General features: G+C 50.2%; 8 protein-coding genes across 8 annotated transcripts; 5 read left to right on the forward strand and 3 right to left on the reverse strand.

Annotated features, from left to right (window-relative positions):
- Window positions 1-61: 61 nt before the first annotated feature.
- Window positions 62-1755, forward strand: CPAR01_11218 (MFS transporter; the record flags this gene model as incomplete). The annotated part of the gene is made up of 4 exons (XM_060495477.1): window positions 62-402; window positions 483-1051; window positions 1107-1545; window positions 1605-1755. 4 exons carry the CDS (start codon window positions 62-64, stop codon window positions 1753-1755), a joined length of 1500 nt encoding a protein of 499 aa, XP_060345825.1.
- A 614-nt stretch (window positions 1756-2369) lies between these two features.
- On the reverse strand, window positions 2370-3484 carry CPAR01_11219 (uncharacterized protein; the record flags this gene model as incomplete). The annotated part of the gene is made up of 2 exons (XM_060495478.1): window positions 2370-2973; window positions 3033-3484. 2 exons carry the CDS (start codon window positions 3482-3484, stop codon window positions 2370-2372), a joined length of 1056 nt encoding a protein of 351 aa, XP_060345826.1.
- Window positions 3485-4404: 920 nt separating this feature from the next.
- Window positions 4405-4920, reverse strand: CPAR01_11220 (uncharacterized protein; the record flags this gene model as incomplete). The annotated part of the gene is made up of 3 exons (XM_060495479.1): window positions 4405-4441; window positions 4508-4707; window positions 4819-4920. 3 exons carry the CDS (start codon window positions 4918-4920, stop codon window positions 4405-4407), a joined length of 339 nt encoding a protein of 112 aa, XP_060345827.1.
- A 644-nt stretch (window positions 4921-5564) lies between these two features.
- On the forward strand, window positions 5565-6442 carry CPAR01_11221 (short-chain dehydrogenase; the record flags this gene model as incomplete). Its single annotated transcript, XM_060495480.1, has 2 exons — window positions 5565-5847; window positions 5919-6442. 2 exons carry the CDS (start codon window positions 5565-5567, stop codon window positions 6440-6442), a joined length of 807 nt encoding a protein of 268 aa, XP_060345828.1.
- A 558-nt stretch (window positions 6443-7000) lies between these two features.
- CPAR01_11222 (GA4 desaturase) lies at window positions 7001-8003 on the reverse strand (the record flags this gene model as incomplete). Its single annotated transcript, XM_060495481.1, has 3 exons — window positions 7001-7455; window positions 7509-7648; window positions 7702-8003. 3 exons carry the CDS (start codon window positions 8001-8003, stop codon window positions 7001-7003), a joined length of 897 nt encoding a protein of 298 aa, XP_060345829.1.
- Window positions 8004-9315: 1312 nt separating this feature from the next.
- On the forward strand, window positions 9316-10445 carry CPAR01_11223 (short-chain dehydrogenase; the record flags this gene model as incomplete). The annotated part of the gene is made up of 2 exons (XM_060495482.1): window positions 9316-9715; window positions 9784-10445. The coding sequence occupies 2 exons, from the start codon at window positions 9316-9318 to the stop codon at window positions 10443-10445; spliced, it is 1062 nt and encodes a 353-aa protein (XP_060345830.1).
- A 1135-nt stretch (window positions 10446-11580) lies between these two features.
- CPAR01_11224 (MFS transporter) lies at window positions 11581-13545 on the forward strand (the record flags this gene model as incomplete). The annotated part of the gene is made up of 5 exons (XM_060495483.1): window positions 11581-12205; window positions 12261-12305; window positions 12359-12758; window positions 12816-13025; window positions 13083-13545. 5 exons carry the CDS (start codon window positions 11581-11583, stop codon window positions 13543-13545), a joined length of 1743 nt encoding a protein of 580 aa, XP_060345831.1.
- A 1265-nt stretch (window positions 13546-14810) lies between these two features.
- On the forward strand, window positions 14811-17012 carry CPAR01_11225 (ferric reductase transmembrane component 4; the record flags this gene model as incomplete). The annotated part of the gene is made up of 3 exons (XM_060495484.1): window positions 14811-14888; window positions 15158-15453; window positions 15506-17012. 3 exons carry the CDS (start codon window positions 14811-14813, stop codon window positions 17010-17012), a joined length of 1881 nt encoding a protein of 626 aa, XP_060345832.1.
- Window positions 17013-17149: the final 137 nt, after the last annotated feature.

The raw sequence follows: 17149 nt of genomic DNA on the forward strand, positions 1-17149 counted from the left end.
TCCTTTTGTATATATCTTAAACCTCCGTGACAATCAGCTCAGTGCAAGGTTTACATCCACCATGGCGCCGCCAGCAGACGAAAGTCCAGCAGAAGTCACTTACGCAGATGAGCCACTGTCCCTCGACGAGCAAGTCATCGCCAAGATTCAAGGCGGTGACTTCATCGTCGACTGGCTCAGCCCAGATGACAAGGGCTGCCCCCAGAACCTGCCCACACCCCGCAAATGGCTCATCACGCTGGCGCTGGCGCTGTATGTGCTATCGACGACCTTTTCGTCGTCCGTGTTCAGCGCAGCTGCTGGCGTAACTGCCGCTGAGTATAATACCACGGTGCAGAACATGGTTTTTGGCGGTACTTCGCTCTTCATGCTTGGGTTTGCTGTTGGCCCCATCATCTTCGGGTATGAGAGCCTTACCCCTGCATCCCTCGCCAATGAGCTGTGAAAGTGCCTGAGCTAACGACTTCCACCCTACGTTACAGGCCTCTTTCAGAACGCTATGGGCGAAAGCGCCCCTTGATGGTCGGCTACGTGACCTTCGCCCTCCTCCAACTCCCGGCGGCCAGTGCACAAAGTCTGTACACAATCTTCGTATTCCGCTTCCTTCAGGGTGTCTTCGGCGCCGCGCCGTCCGCCATTCTGAGCGGCACACTCGCCGATATCTGGACACCGAAGCAGCGGGGCTTCGCCATGCCCTGCACGGGAACCTTTCTCATGATCGGGCCCGTCCTCGGTCCCATGATCGGCTCAGTCATTGTCAAGAGCCCGCTACTGGGATGGCGGTGGATCTTCAACATCACGGCCATCTTTGCCCTTACCGTCGCCGTGGTCACATATCCAGCTTTGACCGAGACGTATTCCCCGATCCTCTTAGAAAGACGAGCAAAGCGAATGCGTCATATGACGCGCAACTGGGCTCTGCGAGCAAAGTCTGAAGAGCAGGAGAGCAATCTCAATGACATTGTCGAGAAGTGCCTCTCGCGTCCGGCCAAGATGCTCTTTTTGGAGCCCATCCTCTTGTTGATGTCCACTTACATCTCCGTCGTTTTCGGTATGCTACGATCTTAAACACGTTTGCAACAAACTATTGACTAACGACACCATAGGACTCATGTACATCTTTTTCCTCGCCTACCCAATGTCTTTTGAACGCGAGCGCCATTGGGACTCCACGTCTGCCGGCCTCCCGCTCCTTGCCATCTTGTTGGGTACGATCCTTGGTGGCGCGCTCATCATCGCGACAGTCAACACCAAGTTGTCGCCGGATCCTAAGGCTGGCCGCCCACAGGAAAACAGGCTGTTGCTGATGATGATCGGGACAGTCTGTCTGCCCGTCGGTATGTTCTGGTTCGCGGCAACGAGTTCGCCATCGACGGACCCCTGGCCGCAGATTGTTGCGGGCGTACCTATCGGTATTGGCATCATCTTGATAAACATGCAGGGAATGAACTACATCGTGGACTGCTATGGAATTAACTCCAACTCGGCGATCGCGGCCAACACCTTCATGCGATCCCTTTTTGCGTCAGGATTTCCAGTATTTGCGTGAGTCTTCTCGGAATTTGCCTAAGCGTTTTACCGCCGTGTTTACTGACTGCATCAAGTACATCCATGTACACTTCGATTGGCGTCGCCCGTGCGACTTCACTGCTGGCTTTGTTTGGTGTAGTCTTAGCTCCTATCCCATTCCTTTTCTATCACTATGGGGACAAGATTCGAGCTCGCAGCAAGTGGTCGCCCTCATACGGACGATGAGATTTCAGGCCCGTGTATCAGAGCGGGCACTATATGGAGTATGTGTTGAACTTTATGTCGGAGGAGACAACAGTGGTCGATAGACCATGCAGCTCTTGCAAACGCGCCGCATGTGGGATGGGTGTAAGTTGAGGCTGACTTGAGGTGATTTGAGGATAAGTAGATTGGAAATGAGGATTAGAACAGCATACGCATATCAACTAGTTCTCAATCTTATGTTAGAAGTCCCGAACTCATAATTTCCTAAGGCATACTGCAGATTATATTTGTACGTGTATCACTTAGGTCATTCGTTCGAATTCCATCTTTCAGGTGCCTCAACTCTTACCGGTCATGGCTTGCCTCGAAGCTTTTTGAGGTCTCGATGATTGAGTGCAACAAGTGTTGGGCTAAATAGTTTTCTGATCTAAAAGGACACCAAAAGAAATTTGACAGTCCCTTTTCATTCATGCGAAGTTTGTAGTGAATCGATAGCTACATGATAGCAAGATGAAATTCATGGACGAGGCAATCAGCAAAGCTCAGGAAGGAGACTTGATTCGCCTAGCTAAATTCAGTCATATGCTACAATCTACTTTAGTCCGTGTGCAGTAGCTATCCTGCCCTGCATCCTTCTACTCGCAGCTCTGGTCCTCCCAGAAGAGGAAGAATCGAGTCTCGATGCTTCGTCTCGCAGGACCGATATCATCAGGCGTAGGGAAAGCACTGTGAGGAGTGCGCCTGGCACGTCCATCCTTCTTAGAATCAAAGATCTTAATGAGAATGACATCGTCCCTCGTCATACCGCCGCGGAACCACCACTTATGCTGGTCAGGCGTTTCGGGCGGCGCAACCTGCCACATATGGTTCTCAGTAGGCTTGTGAGGCCACCGGAAGGGAACGCAGTGCATGGTGTCGTGGAGCTCGTCGTCTCGAACGGATCTGGCATCACACAGGGCCAAAGGCTCGCGGTGGACCTCGTCCATGGGTCTCCAGAGGTTGACAATGGCCCAACGGTGCTTTCCGTCGTGCTTGGCGCCTTCTCCGGGAGGAAGGTCATCATAAAGGCGGCGCTTGGCGCCTAGGTCAGACTGGTCGATGTGGACGAAGCGGGCGGAGAGCAGACCTCCGTCTGTCATGGCCATGTCCGGCTTGTCCTTATCCTCTTCGGGGTCTGTGCTCTCCCACTGACGCTGGCGGATGATGTGGGAGATAACACGGACATCACTCGCTCCGGTCCTGATGGTTAGGTAGGTCAGTAAAAAGTTGCGAGTCGTCTTTTTCTAGGAGACACTTACAGCTTTCTCATGAACTCCTCACATTCGGCATTATAGATCTTATTGAGCTTTTCATCGATCGGACTCCACGGGAAGTCTTTGTACGAAGTAGGGAAATGCTCGAATTGGAATCCGGTCTTGTCCAGGCTGAATTCGGACTCCTTGCCACGAGCGTTGTAGATCTTGACCGGCCGCGGGTCGTATTTGCGGCGCATCTGGGCAAAGGTACCGCCCCAGATCATTTCGTCGCCGCCCTTGGTGGGGCAGAGACGATAGTTGAGGGTGGCATCGTAAGACTCCTTGTTCAAGTTGTACACGCCAGCGAGCTTTGCGCGCTCCTCGCTGTCCTTCTCCGCGAGCTCAGTAGCGGTGTACTCAATCTTGTCTCCGGAGACTTTGAGCTTTCTCTTGACCTCGGTGTCGAGGAAGGCCAGCTCGTCCTTTGTGGCGTAGTTCAGTTCAAGAGTAGGCATGATGGGCAAATTATTATTGGTGCAGACTTATGAGCTTGACTGTTGAAGTGGTGTAAACGCCTGACGAACACTTGCACAAGTTGACCTTTAATATCCAATAATTCGGTGCGCTTCGGCCGTAGCAGCAGGCCTTCCGAGCTTCATATCGATCACGGCGTTCTTGTCACCGATGCAACAAGTGCCGGGCTATGCTCCCTGGTTTTTGCGGTGATTGAGTTCCCGGTCGCTGTGCACGGGTCTCAGTTTCGATGAAAGGTGTTGCCGGTGGATACAGGCAGGTGACCCCTACGAAATCACAATCTTGCACATACACGGCCGGCCCAGATTCGGGTATCTTAAGGATGAGACGAAGATCGCGATGTAAAAGGAGCTCACTTGACCGTCTAATGACACTAGCCGAAGGTTCTCAAGTTGTTTGTTCCGAGGCCATAGTACGGCAGACAGCAGTAAGAAAAGTAAGAAACTTCATTGGACCTATCTGGAGCCACAGATCGTGTGGGACCTACCGCTACGTGTAGGCTCCACGCTCAACTCTTGTAGGTTGGCATACAGCTATTGGGAATCCTTCGAAGGTGGTGAGGAAATGGCCATACGATATATCAGCTGTCCATTGATATTTCTCTTAGTTGGAAGTCCGGGACACGTCTTCACTTGTTCAGGGAAGCTTGACTTGAAGACATGGCCGAGGAGCGTCAGTGAGTTCAAGTTACAGTAGTCGTTAGGGTCTACCTTACGATGCTTCGACATGGCTTCTTAAACATATGTATCGCATCTAGAAGAGCAAATGATGGAAACATGAACATTGATACATGCACGAAGAAATGAGTGTTTCAATCAAAGAAATAAGATATTCATGGCAATTTGGACAACTTCAGACAACAAAGTAATGGGTCTATTCCAGTTACTCTTCGGCCAACCTGCTAGAACGTATAGTGCTCTGCCCATCCCACAACACAGCTAAGTTAAGCATCAGCAATTGAGGGAGCTAAGTCAATTTGCAGCCACGGATGATTTTCAACTTACCGACTCCGGCTCATATCAGCGAAATTAAAATGGTCAGGGATGAACTTGCCCAAAAAGTCAGGATCGTCACGCATTTTCTCTATGCACCCAATATTGGGTACGATTATTGAGATGACCGAATCGTAATCCAGTAACATGGCACTAGGCGCGTCAGGGAACAGCTTCTTGAAGTCTGCTTTGGCGGAAGCATCGTTGTGGGTCTATTGACGTGTTAGACAATCTGTTCGACGAACGCAGGACGTTCAACATGCCACAGTATAGGATACAGCTCCATATTTCTCAAGAAGTGGTTTGATGATCGGAGTATTTACGCTCTCAATATGGTTGTGATGGCTCTGCTCATCTTGGTCTGCTTTCTTATACACGTAGATGCTATAAGCAAAGTTGCGCTTTGGTTGTTCGAGAGAGCCCATGCTGTCTGTTTTTGAGGTTTAGTTGTCGGAATGAGATTCCAGGGATCCAGACGGCGGCTCCCACAACGCAGGCCTTGCGGAAGGGGGACATCACCTTTTAGATGTCTGCAGTGCTCTTCAAATCCGGAGCTCTCCTTTCTCGCGTTCTGTCCCAAGCTCCAAGCTCGGCTCCAGTCCACATATGCATCCTTTGGCAGCGTGGCTACTATGGGCCCTAGCGCTGAGTCGGGCACTGCGAAAGTTCACAGTTCCCCGGCCCGGTTACCGCGGGCGGGAAACATCGCCCAAAGAGCTCTGGGCTGCTAAATCGTCTACCTGCCGATAATCTCAACTTTGTCGACGGCAAAAGCCTCGATTCCGCGTAGGCTCCGAGTTATAGTTCAGAGTGCACATTGTGCGATCGCCGGCTCGACATTTGGATCAGGGAGATATTGACAAGACAGTTTGATGCATCTCGTTTGCTTTCTACTTGGATATGATATAAATGCCATTATTCCTTGACTTTTACTTCGTCTGCTCACCACCCAATTCTTCAGTTAACACATAGACCAGACAATCGTCTATCGTTCACTGCAGCACCACCACTTTCTCTCCGCTTTAGAATACGCAACATCTCATATCTCATATTTACAACTCTCTTCACGATGGCTGACCGCAAGATTGTTCTCATCACTGGAGCCAACAAGGGCCTTGGATACCAAGCAGTCAAGACATTGCTTGGGTCCAAGCAAAAGTACCACGTCTTCTTAGGCAGCCGCGACTTTGCCAAGGGAAAGGCCGCTGCTGAGACTGCTGCGGCTGAGGTCAAGTCTAACAGCACTGTGGAGCCACTTCAGCTCGATGTTGAAAGCGACGACTCCATCAGAGAGGCGTACGAGACTGTCGCCAGCAAGGTTGACAGGATTGATGCACTTGTCAACAATGCCGGTATGCCACTCCTGCTGTACTCTAGGGGTTAAGCTCCGGAAGCCTTAGACTAACTCTGTTATCTTATTCAGGCGTCATGCTGGATCAACAGATTGAACGCGGCAACATGACGGTCCGCGAGGCCTACAATAAGTCCTGGGACATTAACGTCACTGGCCCCCACATCATCGCAGACACATTCCTACCGCTATTGCTCAAGTCTCCTGACCCTCGTCTCATCTTCAATACCAGCGGTGTGTCCTCGCTGGAAAATGCGGCCGACTCTACTCACTTCACCTACAGGGTTCCGCCAGCTGGAATTCCCAAGCCTGTGGGCACCATTTCATACAGAGCGGCTAAAGTCGGCCTTAATATGGTCATGCTCGAATGGGTGCGCATGTTGAAGAACGACGGTGTCAAGGTCTGGTGCGTTGCTCCTGGCTTCTTCGCCACTGACATTGGCGAGGGTGACCCGGAGTCTATGAAGAAGATGGGTGCCGGAGACCCTTCCGCTGGTGGCAAGGCACTTGTTGATGTTGTTGAAGGAAAGAGAGATGCCGATGTTGGAAAGGTGGTGAACATGGCGGTTTACGGCACGCCTGTGCAGCCTTGGTAGTTGAGATGACTGAAAGTTCATCGAGATATAACTTGAAATTTCTGGCTACAGTGATGTTTACGACGGATCTCGTGAAAAAGCCTCGTCTCTGCCGTTATTGTGGCGGATCTGCCAATTTAAGACTTTTGCAAACATCGATACTATCTAAAAGACCCAAACATAGAATTCTAGTTGCCTTGGCAATTGCCTCAGAGAAGTAGCTTCAAAGACAATGTGATGCAATCAGATAATTTCGTATTTCCGCCCCTGATGCAGTCAAGATCGAAAGGCTGTCATATCGGTATTAGTGAACAATCAATCAGGGCCATCATACATTTGTGCCCATGAGATGAGGGCTGGTTCCATAAGGACTGACTGAATCTCAAAAAGCTCTTAACTCATCGTAGAATTTTTGTTCCGACCCAGTTGTTGGATTGGCTGCGCGTTTCGGTCATTTACCGCCATTGTCTTGTATGTAAGGTAACACTGATAGTTCGATTTCCCTTTGGTCTTCTCAATTTGCCTATATCGCTGGATACACAAAGTATAGATATGATCTCAGAACATTGCCAGTTCTCTCTACTCCAATTCTTGGTCCTCCCAGAACACAAGGCACCTGATCTCAATACTCTCCCGTGGTGGCCCAACATCCTTGGGTGTCTGAATTGCGGTGTGCGGCACCCGTCTAGCTCTACCATCCAGTTTGGTATCGAATATCTTGATCAGGAGCGCCTCGTCCGGGGTCATGTTGCTGGCGTAATACCATTTATGCTGCGGGCTCGCCACCATATGCCATTGCTCGTTGTCCTTATTGATGGTGTTGGGCGGCTTGCCCAGGACAATGCGTGTGGTGACGGGCCGAAGATCAGACTCTTCGACGCTTCGCGCATCACAGACCGCCAGCGGTTCACGTTGAACCAGCTTGAGTGGATGCCAGACGTTGATAATTCCCCATCGGGTCTTGGTCTTGGTACGGAGCATCTCTGCTTCGGGAAGCCGATCGAGCACCACCTCTGCCCCTTTGTACGATTGATCTTTGCTGCGTGAGTGCCGCACTATAAAATATCTATAGCGTTGTGGTACTTACCGACGTGAATGAACATGGCGGGTGGCTGCATGTTCAGGACCTGGGAGTCAGGAAGGTCATCCGGAATATTTAGAATCTTCTCATGAGGATCACGACGTATGACATGAGGGGCAAATGGGTGCACGTAGGTTGCGCCCGAGCTGTGTGACTTGTCAATTGATATCTTTGACAATCGATATATGGCTGTTCCTACTGTCTCATCAAGAGCTCTTGGACATCCTTCCGAAGCTGGTCGGGGAGACCAAATCTGTAGTCTCCCTCCCAGCTCCTTTCTTGAACAGTGCTCTCCACAACCTTAAAGCCCTGGGTGTCGAGATTGAACTCTTCATCACACGTGCGCATGTCTGTGACCGGAACGAGTTGTCGGTTGTACTTGGTGCGCTGAAAGCCCACAGTGGCGATCATCTGAACAGGAAATGCCTCGCCCTTAGGCGGCGGTTGGTGATAGTTGACATAAGCCTCAACGGACACCGGCTTCTGAGTGGAGTGCGGCATATTTGCAAAAGACAAAGACAATGATAGCTTGCTACAACGAGCTGGAAGTCGGATGTCCTGAGGAGAGTGGTGAAGCACTAGCCGCGGAATCGGTGGGAAGTGGAAAGCGGATAGTGGGAATGTCAGTCTTGCATTTAATGAGTCCACGACTCCCTTCAGTCGGGGATTGAAGACGTGCAACACGCAGAGCAAAAGTTTGCCCCGAGCCTGGACCCCGCAAGTAGGAATTTGTACCAGGAACTTACCGACTATCCTCAACTAACATTGACGGAGTCCTTGGCAGGCAATAAGGACTATTCAAAAAGTCCTCGAGGCGCCGCTTCCAGAGACTCCCCGTTGACTCCCCGACTGAAGTCACTCTGCACGCTACCAAGCAGAGCGGTCTGCGGATTATTTACGCCCTTGCTTTGCCGTTCGGACACGCAAATAGGTCCAATTCAAGCCCCGAGACAACAAAAACGGGCCGGGCCTAAATTCACACCATCAGTTTAGAGTTTCGAGGCACCGGAGTCGACCCTGATTGGTCAGTCTCTGATCAAATTGGCCAAGTTGGGCAATAAGTTCCTAACTTTTACCGGTCGGAGAACCTTGCGCGGTCACTGTTCGCCGGTAATACAGTTACCGATGACCCCAACTGCAGCTCTCACAGCATGTTCGTCGTGTGTCTTCGAGTGGAAAAGAGTCGAGGAGCTATCTGGCTTGATATCATTGCGAAGCTTCACCTCTGATTCAATTATGTATCACCGAACCTCGTCGCGATCCATCTGTGCTTCCGCTTAGGTTTTCCCAGTGAACTGATAAAATAAGATCGATCTAGTGCCAATTGTCTGATGCTCAGTCCACCTGAGGAGCCAGGGCTCCTAAAAACACGTGGTAAACTCCCGTACCCGACCATATGCTATGAGTATGTCGGGTTCAACTGCGGTCACAATTAACCTACAATTCCCGGCATTGATGCTGAGAAAATAACTCTAGATAGTCCTGTTGCCGCGCATTCCGAGGGAATGGTAACTCGAGAACGAGTCAAACAGAATATGCAAAGAAATAAAGCAACCCGATTACCTTGGTCATGGTGCACATCCCCCGAGTCAAAGATCTCTCTTCGTTGACAAAGACTTCTTTCCGCTGCAGCTCCATCCGTCAAGATACATATTGCCAAGACCTTGTCACCCAAAACACACGACGTCCCAGCTCTTCCAGCCAAACTTCGCAAACGCCAAGCACACGTCGTCCAAGCTCTTCTAGTCAAGCTTCGTGTACGAAAAACAGTCAAGACACAGCTCCGGAAGAATCTCAAGAAACATACTTCAACATGCCTTACATCCCCAACCTGCCTCAGATCCCCAATCGCTATGCTGCGGCACATGCCAACCCCCAGGGTGAAGGTGATGCTCGCCCGACTGCACTTCAGATCATTCAAGATGAAGGTCTGGTTGGCAAGTTGGATGAGAAAGTGGCGTTGGTGACGGGCGGCACCAACGGCATTGGCCTCGAGATTGTTCGGCATCTAGCCAAGACCGGCATGAAGGTATTCTTCACTTCGCGTAACCTTGCGAAGGGTGAAAAGGTCAAGACTCAGCTACAAGGTGAAGATGCCAGCCTTAGACTAGAGGTGGTGGAAATGGAATTGAGTAGCTTGAAGAGTGTCAAGAAAGGCGCAGAGCATGTTCTAGATAGCACGGTGCGATTGGATGTTCTCGTCAACAACGCAGGTAAGTGATGTTGCCATTTTTACATTCAAGTTGCATTGCAAGTTGTTGCTAACTCAGACGATCCTTAGGCATTGCAGCAACGCCACGCGGCTACACAGAAGAAGGATACGAGCAGCAGTTTGGCGTCAACTACCTCGCGCACTTCTACCTCTTCCAACTTCTCAAGCCTCTTCTTCTGGACACGGCTGCGAACAATAACGTGAACGTGCGTGTGGTCACCACCTCTAGCACATCTCACACGGCCTCGACTGTCCTCCCAGAGAACAATTACGACACGGCCAACCCCAATGGCAAGGGCTACGAGCCTGGCGTATCCTATGCACACTCTAACACGGCAAAGATCTGGTTCTGCAATGAAGTCGAGCGCCGCTACGGATCTGAGGGGGTTCACGCTATCAGCATCCATCCCGGTGGCTTCGGCAGCGGCTTGATGGAGTCTTCGGACGAGGAGACTCGCAAGATGCTGGAGAAGCTCATTCAGATGCCTCATATCAGAAAGGTGTGGAAGAGTGTTCAGCAAGGTGCTGCTACAAGTGTGCTGGCGTGTGTGGGTAAGCAGTATGATGGCATTGGCGGGTTCTACATGGAGGACTGCGGTGTTAGCAAGCCCATTCCCGATGATACCAACTGGGCTGGATATGGTTTCAAGTCGTGGGCATTCGACGAGGAGGGAGAGAAGAAGCTGTGGGCTGATTCATTGAAGATGGTTGGGTTGGAGGACGAGCTCTAGCTAATTTGAACCGTCTTGGATTTGTCTAGCTCTAGAATCAAATCCACAGATATTCCTTTTTTTCTATACTCCATTGTCTACTATTATTCTATTCAATATATTCCGAGGCTATAGTGGCATCGCCAAGTCCTTCCCCTCATGAAGTGGATGAAGTGGTGGTAAAGAACACTTGGAGGTTCGGAAAATTAATTACTGACTTAGACTGTTTATCCTAATTGGTTGGAGTCTTTTACCAGTTGACTTATTTGAAATCCTATTCTATTATTCGTTTCTCACTTGAGTACTCTTTATGTTGAAAGATCTAAAAATGTCGTGTTCCTGGTTATGCAAGGTCGGACCATCGAGGCCGGAGGAAACCTCAATTTCCACGTTTTCTCAAGAAGTAAGAGGATCGATAATATTTCTGGATTCGATTTGAATGTCCTCATGTCTTCATTCAATATGAAAGAGCAGAAATGGTGCCCTCGAGCTGTGGACACCGCGATCTAGGCATCTTGTTCTTTCACTTGGATCGACCGGCGGTTGGACATGTGGGTTCCCCGACTACTTATGTTTTACTGGGTATCGCTGATGAGAAAAGTTTACTTGTGATAACTGAGAGGCATCACTCGGTCTAGTTTCAAGGTAACATTTTCTGTTCAAGTTCCTTCCACAATGGGGCTCTCGTATACTCAATTGGGACAATACGATCGGCGATGAATCATGAGGAATAGCGGTTCACCCTGGTTTTCAACATGAGCAGCCAAGCTGATTGGTAGGTTCACTCTGTCAAAACTCTAAAAGTACAGATACCATTCATCTCGGTAGTGGCTAGTGACAGTTACAGTCTCAGAAATACACTCATGTGGGCAGCAGGTGGGCGGAACTCGAGGACGCGGTCAAAGCCTGGCCCCGGTCCCCGGCAACGCAACCTTGATCATCGGCGAACCCAGTTGGGCTATGAATCGCGATGACAATAGTAGCGCCACGGCAATTAGAATAAAGGCATCCGAATACCAGTAATCATCTTCACTTCGTACGTCCTTAGTTGTCTTTCCGTGCCAATATTAGACATTTGCTCGAAAGTTCTCGCTTGAGCGAATCAAACCCTCATATTTTCCACTTCCCAGATTGATCAACCAGATCTCAGCCAAATATGTCGCCCCCTGAAAGCCTCGGGGATCCCCTCAAAAAAGAATGGCAGTCCTCCGAAGCCCTAGCGAACGGCTCCTCTCTGGCCAGCAGTATGAAAGGCAGCGACGATTCGACCGGCACGACGGAATCGCAAGAGAAAACAGAGCCCGAGCCCGAGGCAGATGAACCACCATATCCGACAGGCGTTCAGTTGGGACTCATTGTTTTTGCGCTCTTTTGCTCGGTTTTCATCGTGGCAGTCAGTCAAACCGTACTTGCGACAGCTATCCCGACCATCACGAGCGTCTTCAATAGTTCCGATGACATTGCATGGTACAGCACGGGAGAACAGATCACGGCCGTTGCGTTGCAGCTTCCCTTTGGTCAAGCTTACTCGCTTTTCAACAATAAATGGACGTTCTTGACCTCGGTGGTCATCTACCTCGCCGGTAGCGCGGTTTGCGGCTCTGCACCGACGTCAGTTGCCTTGATCATTGGTAGAGCCATTCAGGGTGTGGGCATGGCAGGCGTATTCGGTGGCTCATTCATCGTCATTGCTCGCATCACGCCGCTTAGAAAGCGGAGTCTGTTTGCGGGCTTATTCGGTGCTGCATATGCCATCGCCAGTGTTATCGGACCTATCATGGGTAAGTTGCTGGTTATCTGTCTCGTGATCCGTACCCAAAGCTAATATTCCTGTAGGTGGTGCTATTACCCAGAGAGCTTCTTGGAGATGGTGCTTTTACTGTAGGTTTTCTTCTCTATCTTCATACCATGGGTTCAACATCTGATATCTGTAGTCAATCTCCCGATCGGAGCTGTAGTAGTCGCCGTCGTCATCTTCTGTTTGCCCCCTTCCCTCTGCCGGACCTCAGCGGAGCTCAGGTCCATGACCCCGATCCAGCTGGCGAAGAAGTTTGACCTTCTTGGTACTACCCTCCTACTGGCTTCTCTGGTCTGTCTGATGTTAGCGCTCCAGTGGGGCGGTGGTGAGTATCCGTGGAACGACGCGCGCGTCATCGCAGTCTTGGTTGTATTCGGGGTCACACTCCTCCCGTGGATGGCACTACAGTACTTCCAGGGAGACGATGCTACAGTGCCTCTCAGTATTGTGAAACAGCGTTCCGTTGCGTCTTCTAACCTTTACCTGCTCTTCTTGAATGGAGCTTTTGGTGTTTTCATCTTCTACTTACCTGTTTGGTAAGTGTTGGAAACAACTAGCCATCTAGATGTTGTTGCTTACACTAAGGCATTTAGGTTCCAATCGATCCGAGGAGATGATGCCGAATCCTCTGGCTTGAAACAGCTAGCACTCTGCATCAGTACAGCCGTTGGCTCAATTGTAGCTGGAGGTCTTGTAATGGCGATTGGGTTCTACAATCCATTCGTAATTCTAGGTTCCCTCCTGGTCACAGCCGGTTCTGCGCTCTTGATGACCGTCAAGTCTGATGCTGCACTTGGCATACTGTAAGTCTACCATCTACTCTACCGAAGATCCTTCAGGTTACTGATAACGATTTTCAGTGTTGGCGCTCAGATTCTTGTCGGTGCTGGCGTCGGTGTCGGAGCCGAACAGGCCAACGTAGCCGTTCAGACCGTACTGCCCAACGAGAAGATTCCCAAGGGCACTAGTCTGACCCTTTTCACGAGACTTTTAGGAGTTGCTCTATCAGTACCTATTGCGCAAAGCGTCTTCCAGCAAGAGCTTTCCAAGAACCTTGGTAGTGCCGTTGCTGCTAAGATTTATGGCGATGGCGGAGCTACTCAGATTAAGGATAACCTGCAAAAGATTTTCGGAAATGGGACCGCTGAGTATCAGAATGCATTGGACAAGGTCAACACTTCCTTAACGAGAACTTTTGAGCTGGCCATGGTCCTAGCCGCCATATCATTCCTCTTTGCAATTCTCTTGGAGTGGAAGAACGTCAGAAAGGAGAAGAGGTCATTTGACGATTCGAAGGAACAGAAGAGTCAGCCTAAGAAGTAATTTAGCAAACAAGCACAAAATCTTTGGGCTTCGGTGTATATTAGTACCAGAAAGCAATTCTTCACCAGCGCCGTTGGTCGTAGATAGTGACAATTTACCAACAATACAAGTATCAAGAACTGGCGAATCTTCGCTTACGAACTGGCTTTGGGGTTTGATCTAAGACCTATGCCATAACTCCACAAGCATTGACATATCAAATGTTATTATAGGAACACTCAAGGGAAAGAGGAGCCTGAGGACAAACTGTGTCTCTGGCAATTGAGGTCCCTAGCGACCACCCAACTCGCCACCACACTAGATATGGACCATTACACGGGATTCACAAGCTGATTTGAACCATATAGGTGACGGTTCGATGTAATAATGAGTCTAAACCGCTCCTTAACACGAGCTCACTTCTGCGAAACCTATGATTTCAATCAGCAAGTCAGGTGTTTTCTCGGCTGGAAACTCGAATGCTTCATCATCAATATTCATGGAAACAATGTTCTCAAATCATATGGAGACATTCTTCCAAGTCACAGGTTTCATAGGATTATTGCTTCATGCCTGGAGGATTTCACTGGCTGGGATAAAGTTCCACTATACTCCAAGCAAATTTTCTATCGCCGTTTCCCCTCAAGGTAGAGGAAAGGAGCCCAAATGTTTCACAACCAGATTCTAAAACAGTTACGATGATCTTTCAAACTGCTTTCGATTTTTAGATTGTTCCAATAGTCGTAAAGCTCGATTAGGAAGGCAGAACTAATGTCCCACTGGCTCACTTGTAGACCGGGAATTGAGGTTGAGCTCGGGTCGGGGAATCGGGGTGGACACCGCGAACCACCGGCAAATCGACAGCAGAACCCGGGGAAACATATTGAATGACAGAACTCATCCCAAATGAATCGGACTTGGCAACGGGTCTTGGCGAGGATCGGTATTCTCTCAGTTCATCGATTTGTGTATGATTCAGAGATGATGGTCAATAGCTCGTAGAACCGGCACCTCGGCACAGTAGTCAGGCAAAGCATGCGCCCATTCTAGTTCAGTTCTATGAAAGACATTGACTGCCCACAATACGGACTTGGGTTTGTCCAAAAATCAAACCGAGACCGATTCCGAACTTTTGAACACATTCCTTTCGACGCAAGAGGCAGAGTTGTGGATAGTTTCTAGCCCAATCGAGACTGCGTACGTTGCTACACTCGTTGAAAGTGGTCCAGTCCATGAGGATGTCTTCACTTCCAGGCCTTGCGGCCGTTTTTCTGGCGGCCGCAGGTATGGCTGGCGGTGTGGTTGCTGAAGAAGTGGGCATTGCAGGACATGGACTCATTGGCTATGGTATCACCATGTACCAGGTTAGTTGTTATGTTCAACAATGTGGAATCTCATGGACTAATTCCTCAACGAGCCCCTGTGTGCGTACTCGTGTCGTGTGGCACTTTCAGCCAGTCCGCTTAATTGCAGCAATGTGATGGAAATTCATGGCATGACCATGGCCGATACCTCGCCGGAATGCTATGCCAACGACAACGTCTTCCTGACTTCTTTTGCATGGTGCATTCATACAGTGAGTTCGGCCCTCTGCTTAAACCAGAACCGAAAGCTGACTAGCGTCTTCCCACAGAGATGTACCGATCTCTCAATATGGGAGATCGAAAAGTACTGGCAGTCGACCGAAGCTAGCATCCGCAATAGCCATAGGAGGCTTGACGAACCAGGCGTCAATGTCAATGCCTACCCCCCAGCGCCGAAGTGGACCTACCAGGAGGCACTCAGCAATGTGAATGGAACTCCTACAGCCACTGTAGTGTTTGCATTGCCTCTAAAGGAAAAGTCTCTGGTGTCAGATGCCGACTATCAAGTGCAGTACAACACCATGGGCATGTTCGAGAAGATGGAGGTTGCCCACGAGAGATATGGGTAGGTCTTGGCTTTTATGTTCTGGGATGAAGTCTTGCTGACCTTGTCAAAGTCTCATCCTAATTGCCCTGGGCGCAGCAGTCCCAATCTTCTTCTCTTTGCTTCGGTTTATCCCGCTGCCCAAACTGCTTATCTCGAAGATCCACGCTCTCTTCATCGACCCACCGTTGTTCGGGCGGAGACACAAGGCTCCTTATTTCAACCTGCTGATCATGCCAACACGTGGTCAGGCAATATTGATCTTCTACATGGTAGCCGTCAATGTCGTCCTCAGTGGTGTAGGCTACGACTCGGCCCAGCCCAACGCCTGGTGGGTCAATAACAAGGACCAGGAGCTCTTGACGTCCTTTAGCAATCGCATGGGTGTCCTGAGTTTTGCGAACTTACCGCTTCTCATCCTTTACGCCGGGAGAAACAACTTCCTCTACTGGGTTACTGACTGGACCCAGTCCACTTTCATGCTCTTGCATCGGTGGACCGCGTACTTTTGTACTCTTCAGGCCTGCCTTCATTCGGCAGCTTGGCTTCAGATCTACGTCAGCATGGGCCAGCATGATATCGAAGCCAAGCTGCCCTACTGGGTCTGGGGCATCATCGGCACGCTGGCAATGAGCATCTTGTTGCCGGCTTCGGTCATTCCCTTCCGCGCCAAACTCTACGAGCTGTTCCTGGCTGTTCATATCGTCCTTGCTGTTTTCGCCGTAGTCGGATCGTACCTACACATTGTCTACAGATTCCAAGACCAGTGGGGTTATGAGATCTGGATGTACATCTGCTTCGCCGTTTGGGGGTTCGATCGGGTAGCGAGAGTAATCCGGATGGCGAGGAATGGCTTGATGTGGGCTGACATCACCATCATCGACGAGGAGTATATGCAGCTGGACATTGACGGCGCGGTCGGAAGCGGGCACGCCTACCTCTACTTTCCAACACTTACATGGCGACCTTGGGAGAGCCACCCGTTCTCCATTTTGGCCTCCAGAGTGAAGCCTGCTTCAGCAAAGTCGATGAATAACAGTATTATGCCACCTCAGAGTTCGGGTAACTCCTACTCAAAGGAGTCGAGTGTTATGGAGGTGGCTGCTGTCAAGGAGAAGTCCCGCGTCGGGCTTTCGTTCCTGGTCAGATCCTTCACGGGGACAACAGGACTGCTTCGCTCACACACTCGAGTGCCAGTTTTTGTCGAAGCAGGGTACCTTCCACACCATGACCTCAGCAAGTATCAGAAACTTGTCTGCATCATAGGAGGTGTTGCTATCACAGCTGTAGCCCCAATTCTGCAGACGTATCCCGGCAACGCGAAGCTGTATTGGTCTTCGCGAACCGAAGGGCTCGTTCAGAGCGTCGATCTCAACGGCGTCGATGCAAACGTCTCGGTAGGCAACAGATTCAGGCTCCGTGCTGTCTTGGAGGAGGAAATTGGCAATGCAGACGGCAGCTTGGCGGTCGTCGTCAGTGGGCCTGCACCAATGGTAGACGAAGCTCGCTGCATTGTGAGCGAACTCGCCCTGCGGGCACCTATTCCAATAACCTTCATCGACGAGACGTACATATGGTAACATTGATCAGTCTCATACTTCAACTCATACCTTTTATGAAGCGGCGAACACCGTCTGGAACGAAACTTGTAGATAGGGCATCACATAGCGATACCATAGCTCACCTTGACCTCCGGGTATCAAGTTAGACTAGGTAG

This window comes from Colletotrichum paranaense (assembly GCF_030867605.1).
Source record: "Colletotrichum paranaense strain IMI 384185 chromosome Unknown Scaffold_9.1, whole genome shotgun sequence".
Lineage (NCBI taxonomy): Eukaryota > Fungi > Ascomycota > Sordariomycetes > Glomerellales > Glomerellaceae > Colletotrichum > Colletotrichum paranaense.